Source organism: Lepidochelys kempii, chromosome 27 (genome assembly GCF_965140265.1).
Source record: "Lepidochelys kempii isolate rLepKem1 chromosome 27, rLepKem1.hap2, whole genome shotgun sequence".
Taxonomy (NCBI): Eukaryota; Metazoa; Chordata; order Testudines; family Cheloniidae; genus Lepidochelys; species Lepidochelys kempii.
The window spans coordinates 4,882,190-4,898,979 of NC_133282.1; the positions used below are offsets into that span (position 1 = coordinate 4,882,190).

The following is a 16,790-nucleotide window of genomic DNA, read 5'->3' on the forward strand; positions in this document are numbered from 1 at the left end:
AGGACTCGTGTCCCCCAGGTAATGCTCAGCAGAGGCCAAGGAATGCTCTCAGCTCTGAGTGAGTGATGCTCTCCCTGAGCTACCCCAGACCTTTGCCTTAATCTCCATGCTCTGGAGTGTATCTTCTCCCTGCTGCTGTTTCACTCCCTGGAGAGACAAGGTGGGTGAGGCAGGATCATCTCTGCTGGACCAGCTGCGGGGGGTGACGAGATGTGTGAGTGTACACAGAGCTCTTGGCTGTAAGCTCAACTGCATCTCCCCCCCTTCCCCCCCAACCAGTTGGTCCACTGACTAGATGCTATTGCCTCTCTCTGCCCCCCCACCCCCACCCCACGGGACCAACCTCATGACCCCAGCCCTGCCTGCACCAAGGGAAGGCAGCGACATTTCACATGCTGGCTGAGGAGGCCTCACGGGAGCAGCCGGGAACTGTAGCCGTAGTGGGTTTATTACCAGATTAAACCAGGCCTCACAGCCAGGATATAAAAATAATGTATACAAAGGAGCAGTTCCTGTTTCTTAAAGGCATCATATAAGTTACACATTCATTTCCCCACCCCCCACCCCGCCTGCATTGTGATGAGCGTCTGGGAGTGAGACCAAGCAGCTGGCATTTTGCCTCTTAATTACAGCAGGAAGCAATCACAGCTCTGGCTTGCAAACATGGCTAGTCCTGCTCGAAAAGCCTGGCCTAGCAAGAGGATCCATGGCAGCTGCACGCCCTGAGTAGGGCCGAGAGAAGGGGGGCGAGCACCGTGGAACTCAGGGCTCGATCTCAGTGGGCTCCTCTACTCCAGCAAGCAGGGGGGGGCTGCATCATTCCACCAGCGCCTGGGGCTGAGGCATGAGTCCGGGGGCTAAAGGGGAGGGGATGGGGAGCCGCAGCCCACAGCCCTCGCTGCAGCTGGGAGCGTAGACACACGCTGTGCCTGTGGTTGCTGCAGCTGGCCAGAGCCACATCCCTGCTCTGCAGCCAGGAGGGCACAGCTGCATTACTGCAGCCCCCTGGCAATGGGGGCACCCGTGCAGCCTGGTGTGTGCTTAGGGCTTCGACAGACATCCCGGCCAGCCTTGCAGCCCAGAGCCAGCTGTTCTGATTGTCACTCATCTGCCTGTGAAAGGCTTAGCTGTACAATTAGAGGCTCCAGCCCTGCCCAGGGCTTAGGGGGCACTAGGTCTGAGCTGTGGCCCCAGCCCAGCCCGGGGGCGGGGGGGGGGGGTGCAGATGGCATGGGGAAAGGGTGACACCTTGTGGTGACATGAGGAATAGTGCTGCTTTACCCCTGTTGATTGTCATTGTTTGGAGCCTCCCTGGGGATGAGAGAGGGGCTGCTCCCATCCTGAGCCCAGGGAGGAACAGCGGCATCCCCTCCCTCCCCCATGCAGTGCAGCATAACAAGAAAGCCAAGGAAGACATTTAAAAGCCACCCTAAAATACTGTTCCCACGTTAGGTGACCAGAGAAGGGTGTGACTACTCGGGACACTTTTTCCAGGGGCCAGGAGGGAGTATAGGTGCCTATGTAAGACAAAGCCCCTCAGCTCAGGATGGCTGGTCACCCTATTCCCACCTGCCAGCCAAGAGGGTTGGTGCAACAGCCCCTCTCAGCCTAGCACTGCTCTGTAGGTCCCCCTTGCAGCCAGGCCGGGGCCAGGGAGGCGAGAGCCTGGGCGCTCTGTTCTCACTACAACAGAGATCAGGGCAAGGCAGTGCCAAGGCCGAGCGGGAGGCTGGGGTCAGGGTCAGCCCTAAAGCAGCACGAGAAGGCCAGTCAGGGCAGGGGAGGGGCAATCACAGTACAAGATGCAGCCCATGGACTGCAATCCCAAGCCAGACAGCATCTGCCAGACATTGGCAGGCAGGAAGGCAGGGCTAGAACAGACTGCGGGCAGACCGCACTCTTGGTGCACTGGGGGGCCCCCCATCAGTGGCTGTGGTCCAGCCCAGCATGTGGTGTTGCGTGAGGGAGAAGAGGGATAGGAATCGCTACTGGGGCCCTAACCCCCCTCTGGTCTCTCATGTGGAGCTCAAGCAGCTGCCACACACGTAACATTCCCCCTCCGCCCCGAGCCAATGACTTGGCCACTGGCTTTGCTGCCCAGGCAGCAGGGACATGGCCAGCGTGGGAGAGCCCTGTGCCAGACGTGCAGGGCTGGTTTGGGGGGAAGGGTGTGCATGGCACCAGCTGGCACTCGGAGCAGTTAAGCGGCTTGAAGCTGCGAGCAGGGATTCTCCCATCGGTGAGAGTCCTTGGTTCAGGCCTTGGTCCATGGTGGCCCAGTCCCTGTGGGTCACATCCACCTCCTCTCCCCGGGCGGGGCGGGGCGGTGCTGCAGGCTGGCCTCCTCCAGTCAGGGCATCACTGTAGGCGGGCGGTCACAGCGAGATGTCAGGGGTCACCTGGAGGGTCTGGCCCATGGGTCGTTTCTTGCCGCTGCACCGGCCGGTGTCGCCGCGTCTGTACGGCTGGTTCCGCAGACCTGTGCCCAGAGAAAACGGAGCCTGGTTGGAGCCTGACCAGCAAGGGGGAAACCAAGCAGCCCTTTGCACCTGCCCTGAGGCGATGAGAGCAACTCCCCTCACTGGTGCCCTTCACCCCCCGCAGATGCCACGTGCCACCCTGTGCTGGCTGCGGGGTGGGGTGGGAGGGGCCTTTCCCATCCAACCGGCGCTGAAGGGAAGTGGAACGCCAGGAGCCAGGGACAGGCTTCATGTTGCAACGCTCGCCAGACAGGCCAGCAGGAGAGGGCCAGCACCTCGCCGGGCCTCCCCGTTCTGTGCTGGCACCAAGGGAGGCCCGCCGCCTCCTGCACCAATTGCTGAGCCACCTGCCGTTTGTCTAGGCCTCTGCCACCCCCATATGGACCGGGCCCAACCCCCCTGAGCGTGAGCGCAAACAAAATCACGGCCCAAAGCAGACGCACGTGAGCCCCCGGCCTACCGCCTCCCTGGCTGTCGTGCTGCGCAGGGGACGGAGGCAGCCGAAAAGCGGCCTCCCGCCGGACACGCACCCAGCTCAGAGGGAAGAGGTGGAATTCCCGGCAGGTGCCTGCACAGGAATCTGCTCCCCCAGCCCAGCTCCTCCAACGCAGTCAGTAGCCCAGGCCTGGGCACCCCTCCAGAACCCGGCTCCCCAGGCAGGGGTTACCTAGAGCTACAGGGGACTCTCCTCATTGAAGCTGGCCTCGCAAAAGAGCCGGGACGAGCGCTTGCCTGTCCGGGCTGTGAAAGGAACCGTCTTCAGAGCTGAGCAGAGCGATCCGCCGAGAGGCAGCAGAAGGGGGGGAGAGAGAGAGAGCAGGAGAGAGCCGCAGAAGGAGGTGAGGCCAAGGATGTATGAGAGACAGACCGAGGTGCACGGGGAGAGCTCAGCCCTGCACAGCGGCCAGGAGTGCTCTAGAGGAATGTCGAGCCCCTGCGGGGTGGATGCCTTGAGCCTGCCCCCTCTCAGCTGCTGGGGAGGTCAGTTCAGCCCGAGGCCAGGGGACGGCTCGACTGTTGGCACAGCCCAGGGAGATTTGGAGGGCTAGAGATCCAGGGGCATTACGGAAAGGCAGCAGGGAGCCCCCAGGCTGAGCTGCAGCTGCCAGGCAGAGATGCTCTGTCCCGGCCCTGGCAGCTCTTTGCACACCCTAGTGCCTTACTGGCTCACAGCACCGACCCACTGCACGGCTGGGGACACCAAACCCCGGAGAGGTGCAGCTCGCCCCAAGCACGACAGTGCCAGAGCTGAGAACAGACCCCGGAAGCTCCCTGCTCCACCTATTGAACACACTCCTCTGGGCTGCGCAGCCCACTGGCCCACCCCTCCCCGAGCCCCAGGGGACGGGAGAGCTGCCAGCCAGGCCAGGGGATGGCAGGCGATGGTGCCTTGGGAAGCAAGGCCAGAGCACAGCCCTGTGATTGGCAGCAATGGTGTGTACCACATGGCAAGGCATGGGAAAGGGAGCAAGGGTTAGTGGTCATGTGACATGCAGAGCCCAAAGAAAACTCATCACAGAGCAATGGGCTCTTTCTGGTGCCACCTGGCCAGGACCCCGCTCTGCACCAGCTGCCCTGGCTTTGGCCCCCTGGCTAACGTATGGTGCGTTAGTTCCCATGGGCGTCAGTCTGAGCGTTCAGGAAGACCCTGCTGGTCTCTGGGTCTGTGCCCCCTTACCTGAAATGATGTCCTCAATGGCACCATCTCCTCCCTCGTAAATGAGGGGCTCCTTCACCATCTGCTTCTTCTTCAGCTCAGCAATCATGTCCATCTGCTGGCGCTTGGCCTTGTGGACAGGAGACTGTGGTAGCAACCGTGGAAAGGAGAGAAGTTAGTGCCCTCAGCCATCTGGCCCCTCACACACAGTGTCTCCTTCTTCGGTAGGAGGAGACCCCAAAGTGCTTTACAAACCAGATACAAGAAACACTTCACCCACCACAGAACTGCAGCCACCTCTGGGGTAGAGCAGGGCAGCTGTGTACCAGCAAACAGCAATGCTACACTCTGGGTTATGAGGAAGTGAAGAAGACTCCAACGGCCAGGGGAGGTTTGAGGGAGGCAGAATGTCGGAGCTGGCAAGAATCTGGCTCCGACACGCCACCTCTTGGGAAAGGCTCCTGAATGAGCACATGGGACAGGCGCTTGGTGTCACGGCTGTGGGACGAAGCGGGGCCCAGCTCTGGGAGCTACAGCTTGGCTCGTACCTTTGGCTCCGGCTTCCTGGGGGAATTGGACTCCACTTCTTTGGCAGCTGCTTCCTCTTTCCTCCATAGCTCGATGTCCTGCTCCACTTTCTTGGGAGGAGAACGGTGCGGGCTCTGGTTACACAGGTTGGGGCTCTACACCCACCGCCCGGGAAGCAGACCCACCCTGCCCCCTGGCTGCGAGGGATCGCAGCAGATGAGCTTGCAAAGCCTGGCTGGAATTGGCCCTGCAGGCAGGGCCCAAGGCCAGTCTTTGGGCAGACCCTGCTCGAGCCCCGCAGGGTTACACGGCACATGGCCTCTGAGTGCCACGGAGCTCTGTGCCCATCCCTCATGGATCCCAGATCCAGTCTGCCCAGCCAATACGCCCGGGGCCAGGGGGCCCCACAGGGTCCTTGCTGGCGTAGGTCAGTCCCAGCCAAGGCAGATTCTGAGGGCTGCTGCCATTCTCTTGCCATGGCACGACCAGAGCGTCACCCCACAGGCCGCAGGGCAGCGTGGCCTCTCCCCCCAGCTCCTGGGGCCCCTTTACCTTATAGGCCTTGACGAAGCGCACGAATATAGGGAAGAACATGGTGGGGGGGCTGGTCTTGGGGTTCTCCCCGAAGTACTCCACAGCTGACTCATAGGCCTCCTGCCGGCAGGGGGGACCCATTAGCGCAGCCACCCCCAGGTAGATTCCCTGCCGGGGTCCTGGAGACCCCGCTCCCAGGCTGGCGTCAGCTGGCTGGGGCCGAGGAGCCTTGCTCTGCCTGGGGGCGCCCCGCTGCGGTGGATGGCATTACGCAGGGCCGGCAGCACGTTCGCTCCCCCCACGGCTCCCCTTCCCAACAGCGCTGCCATTGGAAGCCTGCTCCAGAGGCAGAGCCCCCCAGCAACCCCACCTGGGCCCTCCCCCTGCACCACCAGCAGGCACCGGCCTTCCAACCAGGTCCCCTTCCAGGCCAAGAGCACCCCCAGCTCAGCCCCCGCACCAGAGCATCAGCCCGCTGCGCACCCCCCTAGGCCGTCTCAGTCCAGCCTCCTCGCCAGAGCATCAGCCCCAACCCTGGCCTGGGGTGACCCACCCCCTTAGGCAGTCTCAGCTCAGCCCCCCCAGTCTGGGGTGACCCACCTACCTGGGCAGTCTTGGCACAGCCCCCACTCCAGAGCATCAGCCCCACCCTGGTCTGGGGTGACCCGCCCCCCTAGGCTGTCTCGGCTCAGCCCCCCGAGTCTGGGGTGACCCACCTACCTGGGCAGTTTTGCTGTCAGTCTGCAGCTTCTCCATCACCTCTGTGTTGGCCTTGAGGAAGTCCTTGAGCACCTGGCTGTCGTCCTGCCGCATGAACTCCTTGCGGGTCAGCTCCATGCCCCGCTGCAGGGCCCTCATGTCCTGCAACACGCTGTCCAGGGACACTGGGCGGGCAGAGGAGAACGCAGCGTCAGTGGGGAGTGGCAGGGCTGCAGAGCCGGGCCGTCCTGTGCTCCTGGCCTGGCTCCTCTGACAGGCTTCACACAGCCCTGCCGGGACTGCGCCCTCCAGCTCCACGCCCCAGGGCTCGGGCCTGGCCCTGCCTGCGGGCACCCTGAGCTCCAGCCATGCTCGCTGTGACGATGTGACGCAGCAGGGAGGGGGGAGTGTTGACCTGGGAATGTGCCCTGGGGGTGGGAGACCTGAGAGCCTGTCACCTGAGCGGGGCGGGGGGGGGGGGATGGGGTGGGGGGAGGAGGTAACACCTCTGCCCAGGAATGTGAAGACAGGCTGCAGAGGGGAACCTGCTGGGGGGGGGGGGTTAGTTTTCAGTTTGGGGCTGGGTGGAGGAACACAGGGAACCCCAGGGCTGGGGTCTAAGCTCCCTGCTCCCCCAGAAGGACTTGACTGAGGGGTCCTGCTTGTACCCACAAGCTCTGTTTTGGACTGTGTTCCTGTTGTCCAATAAACCTTCTGTTTTACTGGCTGGCTGAGAGTCTCAGTGCACAGCTACAGACTACGGACCGAATGGCTCGGCAGCAGTTCTGCGGAAAAGGACCTAGGGGTGACAGTGGACGAGAAGCTGGATATGAGTCAGCAGTGTGCCCTTGTTGCCAAGAAGGCCAATGGCATTTTGGGATGTATAAGTAGGGGCATAGCGAGCAGATCGAGGGACGTGATCGTCCCCCTGTATTCGACACTGGTGAGGCCTCATCTGGAGTACTGTGTCCAGTTTTGGGCCTCACACTACAAGAAGGATGTGGATAAATTGGAGAGAGTCCAGCGAAGGGCAACAAAAATGATTAGGGGTCTGGAACACATGACTTATGAGGAGAGGCTGAGGGAGCTGGGATTGTTTAGCCTGCAGAAGAGAAGAATGAGGGGGGATTTGATAGCTGCTTTCAACTACCTGAGAGGTGGTTCCAGAGAGGATGGTTCTAGACTATTCTCAGTGGTGGAAGAGGACAGGACAAGGAGTAATGGTCTCAAGTTGCAGTGGGGGAGGTTTAGGTTGGATATTAGGAAAAACTTTTTCACTAGGAGGGTGGTGAAACACTGGAATGCGTTACCTAGGGAGGTGGTAGAATCTCCTTCCTTAGAGGTTTTTAAGGTCAGGCTTGACAAAGCCCTGGCTGGGATGATTTAATTGGAGATTGGTCCTGCTTTGAGCAGGGGGTTGGACTAGATGACCTCCTGAGATCCCTTCCAACCCTGATATTCTATGATTCTATGAATCCCAGGAAGAGGGGTGCAGGGCCTGAACTCCCCCACACTCCGTGACATTCGCTACCTGAGCCCGCCTTGTCCAGGAAGTGCAGCTCGGTGTGGAAGCCCGTCAGCTCCGGGTACTTCTCCATGATCACCCGCACAATGTAGTGCAGCAGAGTCTGCTTCCGGTCCGTTGACTTCATCTCCAGCAGCTGGGGGACGGCAGAGTCAGGTTGGGGCCATGCCCAGGTGTCCACCCCCAGAACCTGCACCCAGCCGCCAGCCTCCGCCCCCTGCCCCATACCCAGCCGCCAACTTCCGCCCCCTGCTGCCCCCATGTGCCCATACCCAGCCTCTGCCCCCTGCCCCATACCCAGCCACCGCCCCACCAGCACCCATACCCAGCGGTCACCATCGTCCCCCCTGCTATTCCCCCCCAGTGCCCATACCCAGCCACCACTGCCCTCCCCCTGCCATTCCCCCCAGCACACCTAACCAGCTGCCACTGTCTGCCCCCGCCACCCCCCAACACCCATACCTAGCCACCGCCATCCCCCCAGCACCCCTATCCAGCCACCACTGTCCTCCCCCTGCCATTCCCCCCCAGCACCCTCCTCCCCCTGCCATCTCCCTCCCCTCCCTGTCCCCAGCCACTTCTTCTCAGGGTAGATGCAGCTCTATATTCCACATAGGCGCGCGCACCAGCCAGAGCGTTTTCCTGGCAGCACCCAGAGGAGGTGGCGCTCACGCCGTGTGGCCACAGCCCCTCGCTTCCTTGCCACCCCGACCCTCCTTCGGTTCTTTCGTCCCCCTGTGGCTGGAGTCAGAGCTCTGGGTGGCTCTGAACCTCACAACTCCTCCTCCTCTGACGTGGCTGGTCCGGGAGCCCATCGCTAGCTAGTGCCTTTCATGCTAGCGTCAGCGTCAGTCGGTTGGCTGGGTTAAGTGTTCCCCGGCGATGCCCTCGCCAGGGTTCAAACACCGTCCGTTGGGGTGGGGGGGAAGACCCCCATCAACGCCCTCACAGGGTGCTTGCTCCGCTTAGGCGAGGCCCCCGTCCGAGAGCAGCCTTCGATTTGTAACGCGTTCACAAAACACACTCGGGTGGCTGGAGACCTCTGCCTAAAGCAGCACCGTGTCCAGAAGGCCACGAGGCCTGTTTCAGCACCGAGGCCTAGGGTCAGAGGGCACCCTCGGCCTCAGCGAGTGGTACCAGCCCATACTTTGGGACCAGGGCCTCTCCGGACTTGTAAGACAAATCGAGACCACTCCAGGTCTCGTGGACACTCATCTTCCTCCTCCAAGAAGAGCACGGCTACTGCTGGCATTCAGGATGGAGCAGGTGCTTCCAGTCACTGCCCGGTACCACACAGGGGCGAGCGAGACCCCATACCATCGACTTCGGTTCTGGCCCCGGCGCGTCTATTGAATCCGGTACCGATGTGGGTGACGGTTTCCATGCCAGCAGTGGATCAGGCGGCAGCGGATCTCCCCTGCCTTTCCCTCCTGAGCTCTTCCTTAGTCCAGGGTTTCGCTGGGGCTATGGAAGCCACAGCCTCGCTGTCCGGATGGCCTGCTGAAGCTCTGGGTCTGTCAGCACCGCACCCCGATGTGCCTTTGCCGCAGACTGTGCAAGTGAGGCTGGTGCTGGGCTTGGCACAAGGACCTCCTCGGCACCACTGGACGTCACGCCGGCAACGTTACCATGGCGGCACTCCCCAGCCTCGCCGACTTCAGTCACAATGGCCCGAGCTCTGCACTCCTGCAAGGATTCTAGGGGTTCCTTGGGGGTGCGCACCGGCGGTGCAAAGGCGCCACTACGGGTCACTACCCACAATGCCCCTTTGGGCAATCTTTCCCCCATGAAACAGCAGGACTACCCCAGACAGGGGCACAGGTCCCAGAGGCAGCAGCATCGGGTTCTGGGGTCGGCCAGGCGAGATGCCCTCCCCCAGCCTCCTTCGCCCAGCACAGGGGTCCAGTCTTGACTTTCATTCCCTGTCCCCTCCGTTCAGGGACAGGCTTGATTACCACCCACAGCTGGGTCCTAAGCACAGTCAGATCGGGCTATGCTCTCCAGTGCCTCTCCCCTACTCCTCTCCACCCTGGCTCCCTGTCCCGCGGGCTGCAGGCACCCCACCGGATGAGTGACAGCTGCTTCCTCAGCAGGTCCTCTCTCTACTAGCTTTGGGAGTGGTGGAGAAGGTTCCTCCAGAGCACTGGGGCCAAGGTTTCTATTCCTGGCACTTTCTGGTTCCCAATGCTCCGGACCTTCGGGACACTCATTTCCATGTGATGATTCTCCCGAGCCACAGAAGATTTCTCCGATTTGTCGTGGCAAATGGCCATTTGCAGTGTACAGTCTTTCCTTTCGGTCTGTGTTCTGCCCCTCCCCGGGTTTTTACCAAACTCCTGGTCTCAGGAAGAAGGGAATCTGTGTCTTCCCGCCCCTGGAATAACGGTTACTAAGGGGCAGGCCCAGAGAAGTTCTCTCTCATGTGCACATTACGCTGTGCTGACTTGACCGTCTGGGTCTCACCCCAACGCCTGGAAGTCAACATTGGGCCCCACTCAGAAAATGGAGTTCACTGCAGTCCTAATAGACTCTATGATTTAAGGGTGTTTTTGTCAACTGATGGTTTTCAGACGATTCTCTGCCTTTGTCTCGCTCTGCACTTCAACCTTCCACAACAGTTCGGAGGTGCCGAAGGCTCTTGGGCCACATGCCCGCATGCCCACAGGTGAGTCCATTTGCCGGGCTGCATGTTCGCCCTCTTAGAATCATAGAATATCAGGGTTGGAAGGGACCCCAGAAGGTCATCTAGTCCAACCCCCTGCTCTTCAAATATGGCTCAGGACCATTGACCGTCCAACCCTTCCCGCCCCTGGACAGGTTGGTCTGCCTCCCTCGCTGATCCTGGGGGATGCTCCAGGGGAACGTCAGGGTATTCCCTTCATCCGGCCCTTACCAATCTGGACTGTGGTCACCATCACCTTCCTGATGGACTGGGGACCACATCTGGTGTTTAGGGTCTGTGGTCGGAGCAGGAAGCGTCACTGTATATCTATGTGCCATCTACAATGCCTGTCACGCTTCTCTAGAGCGCATCGGGGCTCAGTGGCTTGCATGATCGCTGACAAGAGCGCCGCGATGTGTTATGTGAACAGGGAAAGGGGTGCCACGCAGTGGCAGTTCTACGCTGGGTTCTGCTTGCCCAGAGTCCAGAACCGTCTCGTGACCAGCTCAGCAGGAACTTTTCCCTGAGTCACGAGTGGTCCTGGGAGTCCAGTGTCCTGCGCGTCACTGTCACAGCTTGGGGCACCCCAATGATCGCCCTGCTTACCACATGGGACAACCATCCGTTCTTCTCCCTTCCACCTCAGCTGGCAAGCGGCTCTCCTGTATGCTTCTCCTGCGCTCCCGACCATCCCACAGGCCATCCCTTGTTCGGGCCTTACAGTTAGTTCATTGAAGGTGCATCCGGTGGCAATCTCAGTGTTTCATCTGCCAGTTCATGGAAGATTGGTGTTTTCCAGTATCGTGGTAGCAAGACTCTTAAAAGAAATCCTTCCTCTCACTGGTGCTGGAACCGGTTCCCTTGTGGGACCGTCACCTGGTCTTGGCAGCGCTGATACAACCCCCGTTTGAGGCTCTGGCAACTTCCCCCTTTTCTCTCGTGTCAAAAACCTGCGTTCCTGGTTGTGATGACATCTGCGTGGAGTCTGGGAGCTGCAGGCTTTGAAAGCAGAGCCTCCTTACTTGTAATTCTCTAGAGTGATGTTGAGGCCACCCCAAAATTTGCGTCTAAGGTGGTCTCTCAATTTCATCTGAACTAGGCGGTGTATTTACTGTGTTCTTTCCTAAGCCACATTCTTTCGTGGAGGAGCAGCGTCTCCACACATTAGATGTCAGACAACGTCTTGCCTTCTACCTGGACAGGGCTAAAACCTTTCCATGCTTTGCCTTCTCTCTGTGTCATAGGCAGACCGTGCGAAGGGACAGGCAGGCTCCATACAGTGGATAACTTCCTGCGTCAAAGCGGTGTAAGAAACAGCTTTGGCTAGGGGCGCTGGGACAATGTGCAAAGTGGGGGGCGCTGAGAGCCACTGATCCAAACTGCAAACCCTGCATGTGATGGAAACCACCTCAAGCCCAGGGGCATGGCAGCCCCCCCAGTTCCAGCACCTCTGGCTTCGGCTACACCCCCTCGAGGTCATTGTCCCCCTACACCCCTCGAGGGGTGCGAGCTCATTAGACAAAAGCACGTCAAAGCTTCCCTCTGTGGTTTACAGCCCATTAGGCCATTACCGTGGCACCCAGAGCAGATGCAGGCCTTGGTAAGGTGGCCCTGTAATCCCTGTGCAGGCAGATGCCGAGCTCGCCTCCCAGGTCCTGCTTGTGAATCACCACGTGGAATACATGGCTGCATCTCGGAGAAGAAGAAACAGTCACTCCCTGTATCTGTGGGTCGTCCAGGTGGGATGCAAACGTCTCTTCTACGACCCCCACTCTGGCCCCTCTGCACTGGAGCCGTATCTCAGGGGTGTTCGGTGTGAAGGAACAGAAAGGGATCGGGGTGCCCCATACAGCCAGGGATGGGGTTGGCCACGAGGTGGAAGCGCTGCCCCTATGGGTGCTGCTAGGGAAAACTCCCAGCCCTGGTGCACTGGGCGTTCACGTGCCAAAGTGAAATATATGGCTGATCGCATTTGGAAGAACCACAGTTACAGGGAGTAACCGTTTCCTGCCCTGCCACTGCCCCGTCCCGTGCCACCCCCACAGGGCCCACCCCCTGCCAACTCCCACCCTCATCCACACCCAGCCGCCACCGCCTGCCCCCTGCCAACCCCCCAGGGCCCACACCCAGCCACCGCCCGCCCCCTGCCAACCCCCCAGAGCCCACACCCAGCCACCACCACCCACCCCCTGCCAACCCCCCAGGGCCCACACCCAGCCACCGCCCGCCCCCTGCCAACCCCCCAGAGCACACACCCAGCCACCGCCCGCCCCCTGCCAACCCCCCAGAGCCCACACCCAGCCACCACCACCCACCCCCTGCCAACCTCCACCTGCATCCACATGCAGCCACCACTGTCCACCCTGCCAACCCCCCAGATCCCACATCCAGCCAATACCACACACCCCCTGCCACCCCCCAACACCCACACCCAGTCACCACTGCCCACCCCCTGCCAACCTCCCAGGGCCCACACCCAGCTGCCACTGCCCACCCCCTGCAAACCTCCTGCTCCCTTCAGTTCCCAGCTGTCACTGTCCACCTCCTGCTAGTGCCCCCGGTGCCCACACCCAGCCATCATCACCCCTCCCTGGCATGATCAGAGGAGACAGTGAGAGGACACTGTTTATGCCCTGGCAGTGAAAGCAGACTTTGCAGACCCTCTGATCTAGTGCTGGATTTCCTCACTGGGGGGCAGACCTGGCTGACAGAGTCAGGAGCCCCCAGATGCCAGCTCCTCACTCCCCCAGCATGAGACCCACAGAGTGAAACCTGCTGCTTGACCCTCCTCCCCCTTGTCCAGTCAAAGCAGGTGCTGCCTGGGGACTACTGGGGCTCCTGTCCCCAGAAATCTGTGGGCTGAGGGGGGCCCTCCTCCCCAACAACCTACCGCGTCGAGGCTCTGCAGCCGGAAGCCGTAGGCCGCTCCACGCTTGCTGCTGTTCATATAGTTCCCGAAGGCCAGGACGATCTGCAGAGAGATGGCTGCTAACGATCACCAGGCCGGGCCCTGCCAGGCGGGGCCCTGCCGGGCTGCAGAGACATGGCTGCTAACGATCACCAGGCCGGGCCCTGCCGGGCGGGGCCCTGCCGGGCTGCAGAGAGATGGCTGCTAACGATCACCAGGCCGGGCCCTGCCAGGCGGGGCCCTGCCGGGCTGCAGAGAGATGGCTGCTAACGATCACCAGGCCGGGCCCTGCCGGGCTGCAGAGAGATGGCTGCTAACGATCACCAGGCCAGGCCCTGCCGGGCGGGGCCCTGCCGGGCTGCAGAGAGATGGCTGCTAACGAACACCAGGCCGGGCCCTGCCGGGCAGGGCCCTGCCGGGCTGCAAAGAGATGGCTGCTAACGATCACCAGGCCGGGCCCTGCCGGGCGGGGCCCTGCCGGGCTGCAGAGAGATGGCTGCTAACGATCACCAGGCCGGGCCCTGCCGGGCGGGGCCCTGCCGGGCTGCAGAGAGATGGCTGCTAACGATCACCAGGCCGGGCCCTGCCGGGCGGGGCCCTGCCGGGCTGCAGAGAGATGGCTGCTAACGATCACCAGGCCGGGCCCTGCCGGGCGGGGCCCTGCCGGGCTGCAGAGAGATGGCTGCTAACGATCACCAGGCCGGGCCCTGCCGGGCGGGGCCCTGCCGGGCTGCAGAGAGATGGCTGCTAACGATCACCAGGCCGGGCCCTGCCGGGCGGGGCCCTGCCGGGCTGCAGAGAGATGGCTGCTAACGATCACCAGGCCAGGCCCTGCCGGGCGGGGCCCTGCCGGGCTGCAGAGAGATGGCTGCTAACGATCACCAGGCCGGGCCCTGCCGGGCCGGGCCCTGCCGGGCTGCAGCTCCCATGGGCAGCCAGGGCACAGGGTGCCGATCCCTGTTAGCCAGCCAGGTGGGGCATCCCCCTGGAGTGGGGAAGTGGCCTGGGCACGGGGCAGAAAGGCACTGAGACTGGCAATCACAGATACCCAGCCTGGCAGCTCAGGACACCAGCCAACTGGCTGCAGGGCTGCTTGGGGGAGTCTTCTCCCAAATAAGACACTGCACCCAGCCCCGCCTGGACTCTCCCCCGCAGCCTAGCCCAGCCCCTCCGACCCAGCCCGGCCTAGCCCAGCCAGCCCAGCCCAGGGCACAGGGACCCCCTCAGCCCTGCTGGGGCTGCTCTGGCCTTGCTCGGCACCCAGTCGGGCCCCAGGCCCCTCACCTCCAGGATGTTGCGGAGCTTGGTGGAGGACTTGAGGGACATGGAGGCTGCGATGATGGCATTGAGTTGCTGCAGACAGAGGGAGAGGCGGGTGAGATGGGCCAGCAAGGCAAAGCCTGAGTCCAAAGTGCCTGCAGAGACTGCCTTCTGCTCAGCACCAATCACCCCTCCCCCTGTCAGCACGAGGCCCCCCCGCTGGCCCCAGCCCATGCAAGAGTCTCCCCAGGCATCCCCACCAGGGAGCCCCCACAGTACCCAGAGCTGGGCTCCCACCCCAGCCGAGCCCTGCCCAAAACAAGGAACCCCACCCACCCGGAACACACCATGACACCGGTCCCAGCGCTTCCAGACAGCCAGCGACACTCAGGATGGGTTCTGGACCCGCTCATCCAAAGGCCCTGGCCCTTGGTCCTGACCTGCAGCCCCTGCCACCCCAGCCCTGGGCTGCCCCGGCTCGGCTGCCCCGGCCCTGGGCTCTCCCACCACGGCTCAGCTGAGGCACCACCGTCCTGGCGGGCTGCCCTCCTTGCTATCCCAGCCCCAGAGGCGAGCTGCCCATGCAGATGTCCCCCAGTGCACGTGGCAGTCTGATAGCTAATGAACTAGCTTGAGATGCACCAAGACTGTTCCCTGGGTCTCCTGACCTGACTGGGCAGATTAGAAGCCAGACTGCTGAAGAATAAATGCCCGTGATCCCCCAGCCCACCCCTCCCCTCCATCTCCCATCCCCCAGCCCACCCCTCCCCTCCCCACCCCTCCTCCTTCGGCCTTTCTTTGGAGGCCTGCGATGCTTCTCAGTGTCCGCAAGCCCCTGCTCGCCGATCTCATCGAGTCCCGGAGGAGGCCCAGGAGGGAGCATTCTGATGTCACTACCCCCCGGCCCCCGGCAGAGCCCCCGCCCGGGTCACTGCGGGTGCAGGCCAGGCGGCCGCCTGCTCTGGCCCATACCGGCATCAGGAGCTGGGCCGTGTCGCTGAAGTTGCCCAGGAAGGTCATGATGTTCATGCGGTCGGCGAGGCGAGGGATTTGGCTGAATTTGATCATGAAGATGTCCTCGTCCGACAGCTCCTCGAGCGGCCGTTGCTCCTTCTCGTACTTGCGGATCAGCGTCAGCTCATACTCGGTGGGCAGAAAGCGCTGCAGCAGCTCCAGGAAATCCAGGCTCAGGCTCTGCAAGTCGTATCTGGGGGAGGGAGGCAAAAAGAGGCCAGTGCAGCATCGCACACCCAGCTACAGCGTCCCTCGCTGGGAACAGAGCCTTAGCCGCTCATCTCCCCGCCCCATTCGGCCTGCAGCTCTGGATCCACTCTGCCACTCCCCTGAACAGCCACTCCCGCCAGGTGGTCCTCCCCACGCCCGGCTCGCTCTGAGCTCTCTGGGGCTGAGCTCCCCTCTGATCCTCGCCCACGCCCTGTCACTTGGCCCTTCTGTGACTCAGCCCAGCCTGCTCTCAGCCCTCTCCTCCCTGCCAGCTCTTCCCTTTTTTTTCCATTGACCAGAGTGCCTGATTCTCTCCATGCTTCAGTGTCCCCCCACCCCCCTCACCCTTGATGTCTCTGCTCCTCTCCCATCACATGGTCTGCCTTGTCAATCTTCAACCCTGGTTCACCCTCAAAATCCCCTTCCTGCTCTCGTGCAGCGGAGCATCTCTGGAAGTTCAGACCATGCTGACTTCCATTACAAGTTAATTCTCTTCTCCAGTTCTACCATTTCCCGAGCTACGTGGCTTTACTTTTCCAGCCACACTGAATCCCGTACCCACCGCAGACACGTGTTGCCAGCCTCAGCTCTCCCACCCCCTCTTCACAGAAATGTTACTGGCTTTCACAAAGAGATAACAGACAAGATCCAGTGTGACCTCCCCCTTCCATCCTCCCTCCCCTTCTTCCTGTCGCAGACTCTCTTCTGCTCTTCCTTTGCCATCCCAGTGACGCCATCCCGTCTCCTCCCCTCCCCTCAGGGACCTTTCCCTCCCAATACAAGGATGCCTTAGTCTTTCCATACGAAACCACCCATCCTTGACTCCCCTGCCTCTCCTCCTCTCCAGGCTCCTTGAACGCAGTGTCTGCAAAGGCTGTTTGCAGTTCTCCAATCCCATTGCAGGGAATTCACCAGCACAGTTACGAGTGCTACAATTACACAGGAAGTTTCCCCTGTCGACAAGCCCTTAGACCCGCTCCAGGCATCTCTCGCTCCTTGTACACCGTCAAATCAGCTCTCACCAAAGTCTAACGGCTTCTTCCCAGCCAAACGCCAGGGCTCCACTCCATCCTCTTCCTCCTCAACCTCTCAATACCGGCGACAGCTCCCTGCTTCCGATTCCATCCTCCCTCCGCTCTCATCCCGTCCACATTCTCCCATCCCTCTCCAGCTGTCCCTGCAGCGTCCCGTTCGTTGAGCCCCCCTGTCCTCTCTGTGGGCATCCCCTGCTCCTCACCCCTGGCCCCTGCTTCTCACTAGGCCCTCACCTCCAAGCCAGGCTTCCGATGCCAGCCTTAGCCAGAGATGCCCAG

General features: G+C 61.6%; 1 protein-coding gene across 10 annotated transcripts in view; it reads right to left on the reverse strand.

Moving 5' to 3' along the window:
• Positions 1–430: 430 nt before the first annotated feature.
• FMNL1 (formin like 1) overlaps positions 431–16,790 on the reverse strand; it is a 71,921-nt gene continuing 55,561 nt past the window's right edge. For 8 of the 10 annotated variants that reach the window (XM_073325676.1, XM_073325674.1, XM_073325667.1 and 5 more), the window contains 10 exons: positions 15,226–15,460; positions 14,278–14,346; positions 12,976–13,056; positions 7,430–7,559; positions 5,920–6,083; positions 5,218–5,319; positions 4,686–4,775; positions 4,159–4,282; positions 3,213–3,245; positions 431–2,479 (listed from right to left, as the gene is read on the reverse strand). In XM_073325676.1, coding sequence (XP_073181777.1) covers positions 2,376–2,479; positions 3,213–3,245; positions 4,159–4,282; positions 4,686–4,775; positions 5,218–5,319; positions 5,920–6,083; positions 7,430–7,559; positions 12,976–13,056; positions 14,278–14,346; positions 15,226–15,460 — 1,132 coding nt within the window. In that variant the 3' untranslated portion in view covers positions 431–2,375. Of the gene's footprint in view, positions 2,480–3,147; positions 3,246–4,158; positions 4,283–4,685; positions 4,776–5,217; positions 5,320–5,919; positions 6,084–7,429; positions 7,560–12,975; positions 13,057–14,277; positions 14,347–15,225; positions 15,461–16,790 lie in introns of all 10 variants that reach the window. The other 2 variants (XM_073325670.1, XM_073325668.1) reach the window with 2 other exon arrangements.